Source organism: Chaetura pelagica, unplaced genomic scaffold, assembly GCF_000747805.2.
Source record: "Chaetura pelagica isolate M959 unplaced genomic scaffold, ChaPel_1.0 scaffold109, whole genome shotgun sequence".
NCBI classification, from domain to species: domain Eukaryota; kingdom Metazoa; phylum Chordata; class Aves; order Apodiformes; family Apodidae; genus Chaetura; species Chaetura pelagica.
In genome coordinates, this window is record NW_009970725.1 from 4,920,764 (window position 1) to 4,933,368 (window position 12,605).

The following is a 12,605-nucleotide window of genomic DNA, read 5'->3' on the forward strand; positions in this document are numbered from 1 at the left end:
TCTGAAAATGTTTTGCGTTGCAATTTATTTATAGGCAGTAGAGTATTATTTTAGACAGTAATGGATGTTCTCCATGCAATGAATTATCATTGCCATTCATCACCAATATTAGTTATACAAAACTAACCTTCCATTCCGAATACTCTTGAAGTCATAATAAAGATAAATGAGCAAAATTACTGACAAAGTCACAAGTTGCAGTGTTTTGATTAAGTAGCCATAGGCGATGGTCAGAATAATAGCTCAGGGTTGGACTGCTTCTAAATCAAGGTCCTGTCACATTTTACAATAACATAAGCTGTAGCTGGTTATTTTTGGGGAGAAAAAAACAAGCATGAAAATGAAGCTCAGCAACTCAACAATCACGTGTAATTTAGAACAGGATAATGGCAGGTCCTTCATCAGTTGGCAAAAACTCTCAAGTAAAATAATTCTGATTTTCTTGTAAATGAAGACATTGCCTACTGTAAATAGAGATTGTATTTTTTAGTATGAAGCATGTCAAATACAAAAACAATAGCTATGATCATAACTGTTGCAAAGACAAATACACACAAAGGGACCATTTATGCACAGTGCGTTTGGGTCAGGTCTGAGAGAATTCTCTGCAGCGTGCAGGGATTATGTTTGAGTCTTTCTCTCTTTAAGATTGCCTGCACTTGTTTTACTTTAGTATTGCTACTCATCGTCATGAAAATTAGTAGGTTTTGTAGTGTGGACTTGCAGACTAATTCAAACCTTGTTAAAAATGTTATACTTTAATTAGAGCTGCTTGAGAATACAGTTGTACATGCTGTGTGTGTGTACATGTGTTTGGAAATCATGTCCATAAGAATTTGTTAAGTTCATCTGTACTAATATTTCACCTTATTTAGAAACATTTGCAATCCCTGATGGGGCATTAGGTACCATTACTTTGGTGTATAATTTGCTGTTGATTTGAACAATTTAAATATTTGTTGATTTAAACAAGTTCTCCTTTAGCCCAATGGGTTTTATCTATGGCCTGATGGGAGAGTTCTCATTAAAAAAAATAAATCCAGCATACAATTTGATCAGTTCAACATTTTCAGGTTCGACAAAATAATTTGCTTGCTCACAAAACTGTGAAACCTGAATTGAATTTTAACTTCCAGTAACTGATGAAATTTGGAAGAAGGGAAAATGCAGTAGGAAGTGTGACTACTAGCCATGAAAAATTACATGAGAGATGCTAGTCTGAGATCACTTCAGTCATAGATTCATTCTGTAGTGGTAAAATATGTACTTGCTGATTGTAAAAAGGAGATACAGCTTTGCATGGTGTTTTGGCCCAAGACACCCATGTCGGAGGTAGCCGAATATCAGGCCTTGCTTACAGCTGCAGTAGGAACACCTGTCCCAGACTGATGAGATGCTTCAGCAGAAGCACAACATTGCTTTACCAGTCCTACAGAGGAAACTGGTTTTGAAGAATTCCCGAAAAAATCTATTATGGCCATGCTTTTGGGAAGTATGTGGAAGTCATTCAGTAGATGGATAGGGAGGTGGATAGGTGGATAGATGAGTGAATAGATGGGTAGGTGGATAGATGATACATAGATAGATGGATAGATAGATAGACAGACAGACAGATAGATAGATAGGCAAGACAGGCTGGCAGGCAGCAGACCATTTACAGATACATTGCAGTAGGCTGTATTTATCTGTTGAAATCTAGGATTTTTTATATACACTCTTGTTTACCATCTGCTTTCTTTATTAACTAAATCTACAGAAAACACTCCTGTAGATAGGGAAGATCAATGTCCAGAGTTACAGAACTTATAAAGAACTAATGAGGTTCTTGTTGCTTTTGACATTTAGAATGTGTTGTGGTTCAGTGGAGGATTGGGGAAAAAAAAACACATTAAAATGTGTCAGACGCGCACACACAAAGCGAGCTTGGGTTGTCATTCTTTTGTACTGCATTTTTCTATCTCTTCTGGTGTCTTTGCCCATGGCAAGGGGGTTGGAACTAGATGATCTTTAAGGTCCCTTCCAATCCATTATGTGATTCTTCTGTGGTTTTACTTGCAGTGGTCTTAAGGGAGGGTGAAGAATTCTGTATCCCAGTGATTCAGATAACTAAAGCGCTGCTTAACCTCTCACTTATTCGTCGTCTCTGCCATTCTATGCTGGTTCTTAATTCTACAGCTCTACTTTACATGGTTAGTCTCATTAAAACAATCAGATCTTTTTTGACAGCTTACATTGGTAACAGCTAAGGAGCCATGCCATATTTTTGAGAACTCAGATTTTCAAACCAATCAGTTAATATTAACTGATTAGATTGTATTCAAAAGGCCATAGTGGAAATGAATGTTAATGACAGAGCTTATTCCAGAGGTTTGCTTAGACACATTGACAAATATCAACAGTGTTTTATTTGTTCACAATTCTTACAGGTCTCAGATATGCCTAAACGTGTTCATTAATAGATGGCAGCTGTTGCATAAAAATGCTTCTGGTTGCCAGTCAACTCCTTGTGCTTGTGATTCAGTCCTCAAAAAACAATCAAAACCAAAAAAATACCACCCACAAAGCAGTTAGTATTAGCAATTTGGTGATGTTTGCTTTCATGGCTCAAAAGCAGAACTCTTCCTGACCAGCTTTTTAAAAAAATACTACAAGCCTTTGTATTTCTCTCTTTGTGGGTGTGGTGGCTGGCATTTTCCTAAACTAGGAGCAGAAGGAGGAAAATATGTATTGAACAAAATGAAGAAGAAAAGACGTTTTTGCCTTTTCCGAAGACTGCTATAAAACTAACCAAGATTTATGTTCTACCTGCCTCCAAAGAGCATTTGACTACTAAGATTGTTTTAATATAATATTAAATAAACATGTGTCTGCTGAGCGCAGAAAGTAAAATTCCATTTAAGAACTTTCCCTGTGTTGTTGAGAGTAACGTTTAATGTTTAGCAGCTGGATGTCATTTGAGATTAACATTCAGAAGTAGCAGGCCCCAATTTTGTCCTTCCTTCATCTCTTTGCTTTCCTCTTCTGTGGCAGCAAGATTTTTGAGATTATATTGTGTGTGCCATTCCTTTGGTCCTGAAGTACCTTTGGAACTTGCTTGCTGATTTTAAACAAATTTGACAGGTCAAACTAAAAGATAATTAAGATCCCAAGGAGTTCCTTGAAAATAAGGTGATGAGTGGAAGAGAAGCGGAGTCTTTTGCAGAAAGGAAGCCTCCAGCATTAGTTCATACAATATTAGACAGAAATGACTACACAGAGACTGAAATATGCTTCAACCAGCCACTCCAGCTGGATCTTGCATCATGGGTATCAAGTTTAATTCACTGCAAGACTGAAATCCATAGGAAAACAGATTTAATTATTGCCAGGGTTCATGGAATTTTGTTTGTCCAAAAGATACCTGTGTCTCCAGCAGTGCACATTCAGTGTTTCTTTATTATTCACAGACATGAATGGAGCCCCAGGCTTTATTTGTCCTTTATTTATCTTGTACTGACCACAGAATATTAATTTCTTCTTGAGGTTTTTCATCATGTTTATGATGCTGTGGTATAGATCTATTTTATATTTTTATCTTCATAACCTATCTTAGTAACATTAGGTAGTGTACTCAGCATTGCACACATGAGAACCAAGGTACAGAGATTAAAGCAAAGAGGATAAATGATGACACCAACTCTGTGTTGGTGCAATGTGGGGTATAATTTTGCTACACAATCTTGTTTAACTGGCAGGAAAACCAAACCAAAACAAAAAACAACAAACCAAGAAAAATAAATAAAGGTCTGTTCTGGACATGGAATGAACCAGATATTCTTCTGGGAACAGTAGCATATAATTAGGTTGCAAAAATCAAAACTTAATTATAAAGTTTGGTTATAGGGGATGAGATTCATCTTAGTGTGCAACGTCAGCCAGCTAAAATTTCCATGACTGCTCCGGTGTGTTTATCTGGAGTCTTCAGTAGAAAGAGATAAATCTTTAGGATAAAACTGTTTTGGAGATGCCTTTCTCTCTCCACTGATTATAGAGGACTCCATATATCAGCCTATATGGTTTCATATGATAAAGCTTAATACATTAAACTTCTTCAGGAGGCCAAAGGAATGTTACACACTCCTGGCATTTGCTGCTTCTGCAAGATCTTGACTTTGAAGCCTGATTGCTCTCTGAAATTGGGTTTTTGAGGTGGAGCTATATTAAACCTTACATAGATGATCTGTAGGGTTGAAGAACCTTAGAGTAACAGCACAGCTGTCTCCTAAAGTTTGTGAAATAATTAATAGCAGAACAACATTGTTACAGTCTCCATGGTATTAACAGAAGAGGGAGGTAGAGACCCATACTTTGTCCTTGGGCTAGATGTGTTTTAGACATTGTGGTATAGCAGGATTTGGGAGCAAGGACTTCATCCCAAGTTCTTGAGGCAGGCATTCTACAGCATCTAGGTCCTGCTGTGCCTGACCTTGTACCAATTGCTGCTCTTCTGCTTCTCTCCCTGCCCTCCCAATGATCACTTTCCATGCTAATCTATCTGTAGCTCTTGCTTGATGCTGCTTGGGCCCTGTCCTGCCTCTTCTATTTCAAGAGGACTGTCTTGCGTTTTGAACAAGTAATTTCAACCCTAGAATTACAGAATACAGGGAAAACACAGGTCAAGAATGTGGCAGAACTGATCTTAGTAACAGAGCTCTCTCTACTGGTAGTTCAAGGTTTGGAAGTCACATGAATTTGGTTGCAAAAGATTCTCTGCCATGCTTAGCCAATCTTTGTTAAATATAAACAAAATTATTGTGTTCATTAACTATGATCATTTTGTCATTAGAGAAAATAAAAATCACTGGGATTTCAAGAAGCTATAAATAATAGGAGCTTCAGCTACAGTCTCTTTTGCTAGTTTCTCTAAAGTCCATAGCTTTCCTACAGGCACTCCAGGTCTGCCTTTGATGGGGCTATTGAGATACATGTAGAGTAAAATTCTTCCAAATCCATAATGAACCCCACCTCCAAAGTATCTAAAACAATATCAAAATACCAAGAAATTGTGCCAGAGTAGATTAATCCAACTTGGTATGGCACTGCTAATCTGAGCAGTTTTCAAGCAAGGAAAGGGCAACTGTTCTTAACTCAGTTTTGTAACTGTACCCCATTAGAAGCCATTCAAAGAGCTTATTGTATTTTTTAATTGTATTTCCCCTTGTGTACCAGCTTAGTTTTCTTTCCCTGGTTTAAAAAGAAAAAAAGCAAACAACCATTGGGATCTCAGCCATCTCCTCACAATTCCTATGTCTACAAGTTAGCTATCTATTGCACGCCAGTGTTACAAACTGCTTGGAGCTGGAAAGGAAAGACAGCCGGCCTATAAACCAGCTTAAACAGATACTTGCCTGTTAGGTGAGATGTGTCTGCTGTGCTAGTTAACAGGAAAAACCAGTATTGGATAGCAGGAAGTTTCAACATCATACTGAAATCATTGCATGGTTAAGCAGCATCTGTGTCTGTGGCAGTATTTTCAAAACCCTGCTTTGCCCAAGATGCTGAAGTGGAAACTCGAGCTTCTCGGTTCCATTTTGACTCTTCTTACCTTTCCACAGTTTTCTGCTGTTTATTGGCTGGTTTGTCGAGGGGTGAGTTCCAACAGGCTGAGCTGAAATGTGAGCTGGAAGTGTTAAGTGTTCAGGGAGCCCTGCAGAAGGAATGCTGCTCGCCTTGTTCTCCGCAGGTGGGAGAGATTTGCATACCTCCCTGCTGGGATGTGGGGAGAGGAGTGTGCCTCCTCTTCCAGGGCTCTGCTGAAGCTGAGCTCTACCTGGCATTGCTTGATCCTTGCTTCAGTACTTTACACAGTACTTCAGGCTATGAATGTGCACTTTTTAAATGTGTGTATAGCACATTTGCCTAAATGAATCCCAGGCCCTTATTTGCTTGATGAAGATCCTGTATGAACTAGTTTTATCAAACTGAAGTGAGTCTTTAAAGTCCACAACTTTTAAATGGCTTTTAAAACCAGCTATTACCTCGTCTTTATTTGTGGAGCAGTGGTTCTTATATTTGTGTCCTGGCTAATTTGTTGATGAACTATGATCAGATAATGATTTTACAGATTCAGTTAACCATTTCATTGTCAAATAGGCTTCACCGTTCTTCATCACTTACAGAACTAAGGAGCCTTGCTGCACTTACACATGAACAGGTTTCTTGCTACCCAAGAGTACTATTAAGTATTAAAGTAATTGCAAATGAGCATCTTCAGTGTTTAAGGAACATGCAAGTTTCTCCTCTCTAACTGAAATTAGATATAACCAATAACACTTTAATTCTGAAGTTGTTCAAACAGGGATTTTTCTAGAACTCTTTACTACTTAAACTGAATTTTTTCTTCTGAAGAAAAAGCAAAGAGTGAAACATAACCTACTTTATGTTCACAGTAATCAATGCTCAGTGTTATTTATTTTGTCTCAATAGACTGAATTTAAATTTCTTATTTTACAATTATCTTCCAAAGCTTTTCTTTTTTCCCCCTAAATTAGTTAAGTCACAGTCTTCTAGTACCCTAGAGTCAGAACAGTAATTGCCAATAAATTTATTGATGAGAGCTTTGACATCCATCCTGAGGTTTAGACACTATGATACCTCCTGCCTCTATCTATTACTTCTGATCCCTTCCGAAACATGTCATCTTCTCCCTGAGCAGTGTGCACCTTAGAGGCTTCTCTGTGACCTGCAGCCGCAGGGAGGAATGGGCTCAGCCACTCTCTTTGTAGGGATGGCCTTGGCACAGGGCAGCTAGTATCCTGGGAGAGCTGCAACTGTTGCTACAGAAGGAAAAAGGAAACAAATTTCATGCATCAACTCCGGAATTTTAGGTAGCCTTAAATTTTCTCAAACAGAGATGCATAAGGCTTGTTGTCACATGGGGGGACCTTTTATTTTCCCCTCATTTTGATTCAGCTGAGTAATTCTTTCCGCATGTGCTCAGTGTTCAACTACCCTATCACAATGTATGTGTAAGTTCTCGATTCTGAATCATGATCAGCATTATACTACATTATGCCTTTTGTCCTCTCTCCCTTTTTTTTTTTTTCCTTGTGCTTTGAATGCCATTAATTCCAGGTTAGGCAGCTGTCCTCTTTGGAGGCTTCTCTTTATTATCAGAAATGGTTGTTTATGGCTGCTGGGTTTGTGTTGAGAGAGGAATGTGGTGAATCCATTGGTTGCACTTACTCCTCTGCGAATCATTTCATACTTGGTAAACCTGCCAAGAATGAAGGCAGGACAATGGCAAGTAGAGAAGTTAGGACATTTTTTTTTTCCTAGGCATGTCACAATATTCTCTACATCTTTGTGCCTGAGTTCAAGGTTCACTGTTCATAGTTTTGGAGTACAAGATTGCATCATTTACTCAGTATTGTATTGCACAACTGGGTTTGATTGTTTCTCTGGTCAGCACTAATTATCTAGCTGACTTTACTGCTGAAAGGAAGAGTCCTGGGTTTGCTGATTTGATTTTATTTTTTAAATTTGCTTTTGCAATCAGTACATAAATGTTGTACAAGGGCAGAGTTATACTTTGATAGTTTACCTTGATGAAGACTTGTTGCTTCTATTTGGAGGTATTCCTGGTTATTCAAGAGAGGCGAGAAAATAAAGAATTTCAGTGAATATTACAAAACAAGTTGATGTTCTTTACAATTAATAGCCTGTGCCTTTTTTTAATGAATACTGATGTTCTATATTTCCCTATGCTTTTCAATTGGATTTTTGCACCCCATGCTGAATACTTTGAAGATTAATGTACTTAACTGTAAATTAGTAAAACTTATGGAGTCAACAGAAGAATCTGCACATCTAGAAAAATTAATGTGAGTAAAGATTTACAGAATCAGTTCACATGGTTTGTAGTGTCTCCTCAAAAGACACTTTAATAGAAACATATAATAGTTTGGGTTGGAAGGGACCTTAAGGATCATCTAGTTCCAACCCTCCTGCCATGGGCAGGGACACCTCTCATTAAAACATGTTGCTCAGAGTCCCATCCAGCCTCGTCTTGGACACTTCTGGGGAAGGGGCATCCACAGCTTCCCTGATCAACCTGTTCAGTGTCTCACTACCCTCACACTAAACAATTTCTTCCTAATATCTAGTCTAAATGTCCTCTGTTTCAGTTTAAAGCCATTCCCCCTCTTCCTATCACTACAAGCCCTTGTAAAAAGTCCCTCCCCAGCTTTCCTTTATCCCCTTCAGGTACTGGAAGGCTGCTATAAGGTCTCCCCAGAGCCTTCTCTTCTCCAGGCTGGACAGCCCAAACTCTTGCAGCCTGTGCTCATAGGAGAGGTGCTCCAGCCCTCTGATCATCCTCGTGGCCCTTCTCTGGACTTGCTCCAACACATCCATGTCCTTCCTGTGTTGGGGACTCCAGAGCTGGACTCAGCACTCCAGGTGGAGTCTCACAACAGCAGAGTAGAGGGGGAGAATCACCTCCCTTGACCTGCTGGCCACGCTTCTTCTGATGCAGCCCAGGACACAGTTGGCTTTTTGGGCTGCAAGCACACATTGCTGGCACATTATGAGCTTCTCATCAATCAGCACCCCCAAGTCATTCTCCTCAGGGCTGTTCTAAATCCATTCTCCCCCCAGCCTGTAACTGTGCTTGGGATTGGCACAACCCAGGTGCAGGACCTTGCACTTGGCCATATTGAACTTCAAGAGATTGGCATGGGTCCACCTCTCCAGCCTGTCAAAGTCCCTCTGGATTGTGTTCCTTCCCCTCCAGCTTCCCTGCCTTCCAGCTTCTGTCATCTGTCACCTTCAGGGTGATGAGAGATATCTGAGGCAGTTGAAGAATGTAAATATACAAAGCTGTGACTTGCATGGGCATCATTGTCTGTCTAATTTTTTAGAAAACTGCAATATTTTAATTAAATATTCAAAGAAAAATTATATTCAGTGACCTCACCAAATCTGTAACATATTAAAATCTATAAAATTTAAATGTTTTCAACTGTTATGTTCTAGTTATCTTAATTGTTTGCTTTTGCTTGTTTTACAGAAATCCTGTGTATTATATGACTTAGATGTTGTGGCTCTAAATGAAAATAAGAAGAGAAGCTGCTGTGCATTTTGAAATACTGTTTCTTATTCCATTTTTTCCTCTAGAAAATATTAACTATTGCAAAGGAGCAAAATAATGTTAAAAGTGAGCCTATGATACCAAAACACAGTATTTAAGTATCCTTTATATTGCACAAACTTTGTTGCCAAATGTTTTTATACGTTTATATTATATTTTCATATTTTGAATGTGAAGTTAAAACAATTATCTGGCTTTGGAGTTACTAGGTGCATCTCAGGAGGACTGCATTTAGATAAGTGTTTGCAGAAATGAAATCTAAGTGTAGTAATTTTCTCCTATTAAAAAAATTTACCTTGATTTTTTTTTCTGTGTTATTTATAACGGATTTGTAATGGAATGAACATTGACATAATCACATGGGCAACCTTCTGATACATGAAATCACTCATGCTGTTCCCCAGATAACACCACTTAAATAGTTGATATTTACTCCAGTCCCCTAAGGTTATTTTCTGGGATTTTTTGGCTTCCTTCTTTTTCAGCAACATAGGTGTTATTTCAATACCCTTGAACAGGGAGTCTGCAAAGGTAAGGGCTGAGAGAATAGAATAAGCCCTATACATTGTCAGTATGTTGCTGAACCTTCCTTACAAGGCAGAAAACATGGGACAATGGAATGCATCCAGTAATAATTCTCTTGCTAATACAGACTTCTATAATTCTATAAAATACTTCACACAGGCATTAGCAGCATACCTGCATTTTCAAGTGTTCCTTTTATTGTAAATGAACACAGTAGTAAAAGTGTGTGCAGTACTTGCTTGATACTGTGAGTTATCTTCTTAAAGTACAAATGCACTAGGTATCTGATTCTGCTCATTTGGATCTGTTTTATACTGGAATGTAATATCTTTAATTTCAGTGGAGGATATCAGATTTTATTTAAATTTAAATGAGGGCAGAAATCAGAATGCCAGTTTCTGTTGCTTTAATTAAAAGCAAAGAGAACACAAATGAAACCTGCAGGACATGCACAAAGCAAACCCAAGTTTGGAAGTCTGAAGAATTGCTGTGATTATCTTTCTTTCTTTTTTTTTTTTTTTTTTTCCTAGGAGATGTCATTCTTTCTGATTATTAAATGTAATTGTTTTATCACATCACATTTGTGAATGAACAATACTACTGTGCAAAGTTGTGTTCTGAACTGTCCCAGCACATCCAGAATAACTAACTCCATTGTCTCATTGTTCTGGGATGTCACTACCCTCCTGAAATATGCCTGCTACTTTTTTGAGGGCTGTTTGCAGACTGTCATAGCATCAAATTATTATTAAATTCGTTATTGAGGCAGTGAGATCAACTGGAAAATGCTTTCTGAAGTGCGTGGGACCTAGTAAGCCTGAGCACGCTGACAGGTGACTGTGCCACTGGGTGATTGAGTCTGCTGGCAGAAAAGGTGTGGATGGGAAGGGCTACATATTTATAGCTGCTCCTTAGACTACTCATTATGGCAAGTTACTTAAGCTAGCAGTTAGAGCAAAATCTGAGAACAAGGAACAAAGGATAAACCCTGCCTTAGTTACAAGCATAGCAAAGGAAGAAATAGTGCTGGAAGGGAATTTGAGAGGCTGTCTTGTGCCTCTCTCTCTATCTCAGCCTCAGATCAGCTGTCCCTGCTGTACTGCAGGAAGATGTTCAGAGATCTGCAGTGATGTGCACAGACCTTACTTAACTGGTTTGGCAAGCAGGAAGTTTCCCAATACCTGACCTAAGTGCTATGCATGGAAAACAGGTTCTCCTTTCCTCTTGATGCAGGTGAATGCTTCTGCCTGCCCTCTCTCATTGCTTTGGGCCAGATAACTCCTATCCCTTCTACCTTTCCTTGCAGTTTGAGTTTTCTGAATCCTTTGCCATTTTTGTCTCTCTCCTTTCAGTATTTTTAAGTTGGTTCTCAACTATCTTGCAGTGTAGACCTGAAAACCAAGCAGACTATTTCAGTTTAATTAATAGATAATTAGATTAAAATGATTTTATCATTATTTATCATACTCCTATTTATGCATTCCAGCATCAGCATAAGGCAAGATAGCCTGATGCCGCTGACTGTACTGAATAGTTCTGGACCCAAGACAGATCTCAGTGAAATCCCATTCAGTTTATCCTTTCAGCTTGTTTTCAATTAATTTTGCACTCATTTTATATTCTTTTCTAAACCGTATCTTTATGGTGGGCAGAGAACATTCTATGAAACCCTGTGATCCTTGCTTTTTCTACCCCACCCACAAAGCCTGTTACCATCTGGTAGAAGTAGACTAGATTGACCTGTTTACTGGTCAGTCAGTAACAAGTAATCTTCTTACTGACACATCAACACTGTTACTTGTCATATCTTTACTTTTGAGATGTTTACAAATGGTTAGATTACCTGTTGAAATGTTTGAGGGCTTTTTTGGAGTAGCAATTCAGCTAATTCCTCCCCCTTTCTTCTAAGAGAGATGCAATCCTTCTTGAGCTTCCTGGAACCTCACTCACTTTCTGTTGATTCCTGGAGATGACGAGTAGCAGCTGTAATATTGCTTGAACACTAAGGGTGTTTCATCAGGTCCAGTCTATCAAAAAATCTTTAACTTATGGAAGTATTTTCCAGTCTATTTGTTCCTTTTTATAGCCTATACTCTTAGACCTCTGCCAGTGGTTCTAGCAGTAGTGAAATCACATTTGCCACTTTAAATTGAAGACTGAGGTCAAAAAGGGTGTTATGGGTACTGGCATCTCAGTATCACCAGTACATGGGTGATGATTAAATAGTTTTCCCTGTCTATGGAATAACAGATCAGGTTTTTCCTTGGTCTTCCCACTATGCATCTTTCCAACATCCTTGCTATCTTTAAATTCCAATTATCTTAACATTTCAGGACCTTATGTTTCTGCTTTTGTCCATGCATAATCTATACATTTATTAATAATATAGTAATTTGGCCTACTTTCTACTTTATTTTGGGTCATTGAAGATCTTACGATTCAGCGAAGTTAGTCTTTATTTCACTTTCTCTCCTTCCTCTGTGTAGATGAAATTCTGCAGTTTCGCCTTCAACAGTGGATTTCCAATGGACCTTAGGCTGTCCTGAACTCACAGAAATTTAGCTACTAGTTCTCTGATTTTAAGTCTCCATTCAGTTCTTCCTCTTCTCCCTACCAATGAAAATAGACAAAATAGGGTCAGATTTATTAATAAATTTAATTTCTTCTCCGTATAGCTAATTGAATATTTCAGATCCCATGCAGTGCTTGCAGGATGCCTCACCCCTGTCAGCTCATTAAGCAGGCTTCACCTGAGACTCCAGGTAGCATGATTGCTCTCCTCTTCACATCTGTTGCTCTCCTGGAGCAAAACAATGGCCTTTTTCTAAGCATCTGCATTGTGGACTACGTGCACAGCAGTGTGCCACTGGGGAAAAACCATCAGTCTCACTAGAAAGGACCAAAAAACTTCCGCCCAAACTGGAACACTCCGTGTTGGGAGGCATTTTAC

General features: G+C 38.7%; 1 protein-coding gene across 1 annotated transcript in view; it reads left to right on the forward strand.

Annotated features, from left to right (window-relative positions):
* Positions 1-12,201, forward strand: part of LOC104396980 (ras-related protein Rab-10-like) — a 68,482-nt gene extending 56,281 nt beyond the window's left edge. Inside the window, exon 6 of the mRNA XM_010006892.1 lies at positions 12,142-12,201. Coding sequence (XP_010005194.1) covers positions 12,142-12,201 — 60 coding nt within the window. The remainder of the gene's footprint in view (positions 1-12,141) is intronic.
* The last annotated feature ends 404 nt before the right edge of the window (positions 12,202-12,605 follow it).